General features: G+C 56.7%; 1 protein-coding gene and 1 pseudogene across 13 annotated transcripts in view; one reads left to right on the top strand and one right to left on the bottom strand.

Annotated features, from left to right (window-relative positions):
• The window catches only part of PRDM16 (PR/SET domain 16), a 459271-nt gene extending 458353 nt beyond the window's left edge, over positions 1–918 (bottom strand). For 12 of the 13 annotated variants that reach the window (XM_025212044.1, XM_025212072.1, XM_025211963.1 and 9 more), the window contains exon 1: positions 523–918. Coding sequence is in view for 1 of the 13 variants with exons in the window: in XM_025211977.1 (XP_025067762.1) it covers positions 523–559 (37 nt within the window). In the remaining 12 variants the exon portion in view is untranslated. The remainder of the gene's footprint in view (positions 1–522) is intronic. The other variant, XM_025212022.1, reaches the window with a different exon arrangement.
• A 3602-nt stretch (positions 919–4520) lies between these two features.
• Positions 4521–4941, top strand: part of LOC112551398 — a 3649-nt pseudogene continuing 3228 nt past the window's right edge.

Below are 4941 nucleotides of genomic sequence, written 5' to 3'. Positions count from 1 at the left end.
CCTCCCCCCCCCGCGCCCGCACCAGCGCGGGTCCCTTTTGCTACAAAATTCTCGCCCCTTGTCTCAGTCTCCTCGGTAATTGTTCCCGGGGCTGGTGGGCTCGGGCTCTGCCTCTCCCCCTCTCTCCTCTCCTCTCCTCTCCTCTCTCTCTCTCCAGCGTCAAACTCCTCGGCTCCTGCAGGCGGGTGCCAAACGCAGAGCTCTAGCGCCCACTATTTCAAAACCCAGGAATATTATTTCACAAGACTTGGAACGACTCAATAAAAAAAAAAGTTGCTCCCCGGCCCGCAGGACGGTGCCACCGGGGCTCTGCTCGCCGCGCTGCGCCTCGCTCCTCGCCAGCGCGCACGGAGCGGGGTGGACAGCGGGGCTCTCATCTATTCCGCGGGAGGAAGGAGAAAGGGCACGAAAAGGGGGCTCCCGCCCGGCACTGGCCCCCGCAGCCCAGCTCCTCCGCGGCACGGATCCTGCGGGACCCGCGCGGGGACTTGGGGAGCGGAAGAACGAAAAGAAAGAACCTACTTTTGGGCAGTTTTCTCGCCCTCGCCTTGGATCTCATCTTGTCGGCTTGTGGATTCTTCTCCTCCCTCCTTGAGCCCAGAAGCAGCTACACACTATCTTCATCTCCCAAGCATTGTCAGTTTGGACACCTTCGCACATGCGCACAGAGCATTCAATCTGACACCCTCACCAGGGCCAAAAAAAGTTTCCAATGTATTCATCATCATCAGGTTTTTTTTTTTGTCCTATCCTCTTCTTCAGATCACTTATCTCTCCCCCCCCCCTCTCTCTCAGCACCATCAGAGCCTTTCCCTGATCTGCCCCTTTAAGAAAAATCAGCCCGCTCTCCTCCTTACTCTCCGCACACTGACCTTACACACTGGACAATATTTAAGGATCAAGGTGCCATCCTATAAAGAGGTGATTATTATGATTATTATTATTGTTATTATTATTATTATTCTTTCCTCGAGCTGCTGTAGCAGGGACTTGCAGAGTGGGGCTCGCTCGGTAATTGCACGTATTTTAAACATGCTTTTTAATGAAAGGGAAAAACTATTGGAAAAAAAAAAAGATTTTCTGTAACTTTTCACGCAAGGCTTTTTCTTCTTCTTTTGCCTTTTTTTCCCCCCGCGGGCTCGGGGGTGCGTGGGGCTGTTTGCAGCGTTGTTTGAGATTTGCATCCTGCTGTCATTTAACGCTTTGCACCAGAATATTTCTTTTGAACTCCGCCGCTAGAGAATGCCTTGGCTTTCCACCCAGAATTGATTCCTGCATATTTTTATTAAAATTTGAAACAACATCGGTTTGTTACTTTTATCTTTGTCTTCTTTTCATTTCTTCCCCCGCCCTTTTTCCTTTTATTTTTTTTCCCCTTTTTTCTTTTTTTCTTTTTTGTGGTTTTTCCTGTTGGCTACCTGTGTCCCCGCTGTCAATTAAACCGGGTGTTAATTAGACATTTGCATGTGGGCAACAGTGTTACCTGCTCGGCACTGCCGTGTGTTATTTGTATGTGCCCTTGAGTTTGCTGCTGATCGGGCAAAGGGGACCAAGGATCCTCTCCAGTGCGGGACCGCTTCGCCAGAGACAGTCACCGTCTGGGCAGTTTGGCGCGGCGTGTGTGCTTGTCCTCTGCTTTTCAAGGTAATGAATTAAGCCCTAAGAATTGTTTTAAAAGGAGAAAGGGAATAAATAGCTCTCTGTGTTTTTTCCTTAAAGGGACTGGAAATACAGGTCCTGGGTGCTGCGGTAAAGGGAGACACAGGCTCGGCGTAGATTTGGGCTTGCAACTGGGCTTCCCCGGGTTCCTGTGTCAGTGCTGGACATTTGCCCCCAGATCCTCCTCCCGAGGGCGACCCCTTGTCTGGCCTGAGGCTGTCCCTGTTGGGGCAGAGGGGAGATGCTGCTGCAGGGCTGGGAAGAGCAGCCGGCACCCTGCCCTGTCTTGGAGGAGACAAGCATGAATCTTGCGCTGCTTTTCATTTGCGTGTGTAGGTGCTGCGGTCCAGCCATTTGCGAACGTATTAGCGGTCGCCTCATTTGGGGATATTTTAATGCTGACCCCCCACACTTCTAAACGCTCCCCCCACAACCCAAGCAAAAGCAGAGAGGAAAAAACAAGTGGTCCCTGCCCAGCACTTGGAGTTGTCCGTGATCCCCGGAAGTGGAGGGACAGACAGAGCAGACAGATCCTCTTTGAAGAAAGGAGCGAAGTGTAAATAGCTCGGTGATTGATGTGCTGCCTTTGACTGCGGAGAAAGCACTATTTGAATTCAAGTGGCCAGGTCAGATGGTCACGGAAGAAGGTTGAAAGGTAGGATTTAATGAGATTAATATGGAGAGGGCGCGAGAGCCAGGCTTCCCAAGCGCTCCCGCCTAGGACCCGGGCAGGGCCAGGGCCGCCGCGGGCACTGGCGGGGCAACCCCGTCGGGACGCAGCGCGGGGGGCACCCGCAGCCCCGCGCCCCAGGGCCCCGCACACACAAAGGCCGCGCGAGCTGGGTGCCCCGGCGCCCTGCTGGAAGCCGTCCTGCCCGCTGCACTCCTGCCCTGCAGGTGGAAGGAGGGGGGACGATTCCTGCTAATTACTGCCTTTCCCCCTCCTTACTCCGCTCTTTAATTGCAGACTGGAGCAGGGCCCTCGGAGGGGCTCTTAGAGGCTCGCAATAACTGGAGGGTGAGAAGGGGGTGGGGAAAGAGCTCGAAAATCAACGAAATGGGTTTTAGGGAAACTTCCAGCCACGTGTCGCCTAAAACGTGGAAATGCCGAGCGCAGATTCCCCCCCTCGAAAAGGCTTTTGATATCCAGGGAGCGCGCGGCCCCGGAGGGCTGAAAACCAAGTTGTTTGCCTCTCTCCGAGGTTTCCACGCAACTGAAATATTCCTTACAACGATCTTGGAGCCTGGGTATCTCCCACGTCCCTAAAATGGGCTGGAAACGGGAGACCCAGAGCTTGGCTTTAAAAGCAAACATGTTCTCGTTCATTTCTCGCCCTTCGTATTATATAAACTATTCGATGGTTGTGCAGAAAAGACGTGCAAAAACAAAATTAAAAAAAATCAAAGTTTGTGGGTGATTTTCCCAAACGGCATTTAAAAAAACAAACCCCACCGCGATTAACAAAAATACGTTGTTTTCCAGGCCAGTGAGCCAGGAACCAGGGTCGAAGGGTGAGCGGCTTTTCACCATGCAGTGGGTAAAATCATGTTCTTGCTAATGGCGCCCCAGTGTTGGGCTTGTTCCCCCCGACCATCCCTTTTCTGTTTCTCTCCCTCTCCAGAGAACAGTGTAGGCGGACAGCTCTGGGTCGGGACCCGCGGAAGGTGCATCTGGCCAGGTTCAGTGCCCCGCGGCGGAGGCTGCCCCGCAGAGCCCGTCGGGGAGAGCCCCGGTGTCAGCGCCGCGGTGCACTCAGGTGCGTGTGCGCCTCACCTGCGGGGAAAGGGAGGCAATGCTAAGATTTGTGCATATCCATCCTCCTTGCTTTGGCCCCAACCCCATCCCCAGCCAGCGCCTCTCCATGGCATGTCTCGGAGACCAGCTCCCCGCCCGAAATAGAAAGTAAGAAACGTCCCCGAAAGGAGCCGAGTGCTGCGGGCGAGCCGGCCCCGGGCACCGATCCCCTCTCCGCCCGGACGCTCAGCCCGCATCGAGCCCAGTCGGACCCGCACGTCTATTCTCTTTCGAAGGATTTCTTTTATTTTGATTTGTCAAATTGGAGTTTTGCAAATTACAGCAAGGAAACACGGTTCCAAACAAAGCCAAGGAGTCGCCGGGCTCTTGCTCGAGCAGGGGCGAAGAACCTGGAAACACGCAGCCTTGGCTCCGCTTGGAAATGATTTCCCTTGCTCCAATTCATGCAGTAAATGTACAAGATGGATCAGTGTAAATGTTACAACAGGGATCGAAAAGGTTTCTCCCTTGCACTCGCCCCCCCACTCCTCCCCTTGCCGTCTGATCTGCACTACGCTGCGGAGAGGGCCCTAGCCCGCGTCCCCCGCACGCACACACGCGCTTTCCCCTGCGAAAAGCCCTAGTGACGGCGCGTCGGCGCTCGGGGTTTCATTCATTTATTTATTTCCAGGGAAGGAAAAAAAAATATGAATAATAAAAAGCCCGGAACGAATCTCCGACTCGATTTGTGGTTTCCTGCCAAGGGGAGGAGGGAGGAACGGGAAAGGACTGCAAACGCCAAAGAGATCTTCTCCGCCCCGGCTCGGAGCGCCCCTCCAGCCTTCCCGCTTCCCCGCCTGCACGTGTGTGCGTCTGCCCCCTAAACCCGCACTAAATGCTTCTGCTCGGCATCTCCCGGGTCCCTGCCCGCAGGCTCCCGCGCGAGCTCCATGCGTGGGTCCGGCCCCTCCCCTCCCCTCCCCTCCCCTCCCCAGGGGGCTCCGACCCGAGTGCTCGGGGGAGGTGCGGGCTGCCGCGGGGCAGGCGCTTGCTGCTGCCTCCCGCGCAGCCCTGTGTTTGCACCTGTCGGAGCCAGTGTCTCGCACGAAGCAGACAGAGGGTCGGTCATTCCCGAGGGAGCTGCTCCGCCCGCGGCTCTGCGCGGTCCAGCATGCGGGGAGAGGAGGGGAGATGCGTGGGCGGGCGAGCACCACGGGGGGAAACCTGCCCTGGCCGGAGCGTGGCCGGGCCGACGGGGTGCAGGACCTCAGCGGCTCCTGCCCCCGGGGATAACAGGCCAGGCCAGGAGACAACCCTGCCCGGGAAAGGCGCTCTCGCTGTCAAACCCTCGCAGGGGGGGAGACCTGCCTGCAGATGCCACCCCGTGACCCCTCCCTGTCTTCAGCCTGCCCTTCCCCGATGTCTGAGGCACGCGTGTGCTGTCACACGTCGGGGCAGCTGGCCCGGCCCGGCAGCGCCCTGCCTCCCGTGCTCCCGAGCCCCGTGCCCGCCACCCCGCACAGCCCGCCCGGGGTTCCCACCGCCTC

The sequence above is a fragment of the Alligator sinensis genome, unplaced genomic scaffold, assembly GCF_000455745.1.
Source record: "Alligator sinensis unplaced genomic scaffold, ASM45574v1 scaffold366_1, whole genome shotgun sequence".
Taxonomy (NCBI): Eukaryota; Metazoa; Chordata; order Crocodylia; family Alligatoridae; genus Alligator; species Alligator sinensis.
This window is presented reverse-complemented; position numbering and strand designations above follow the sequence as displayed.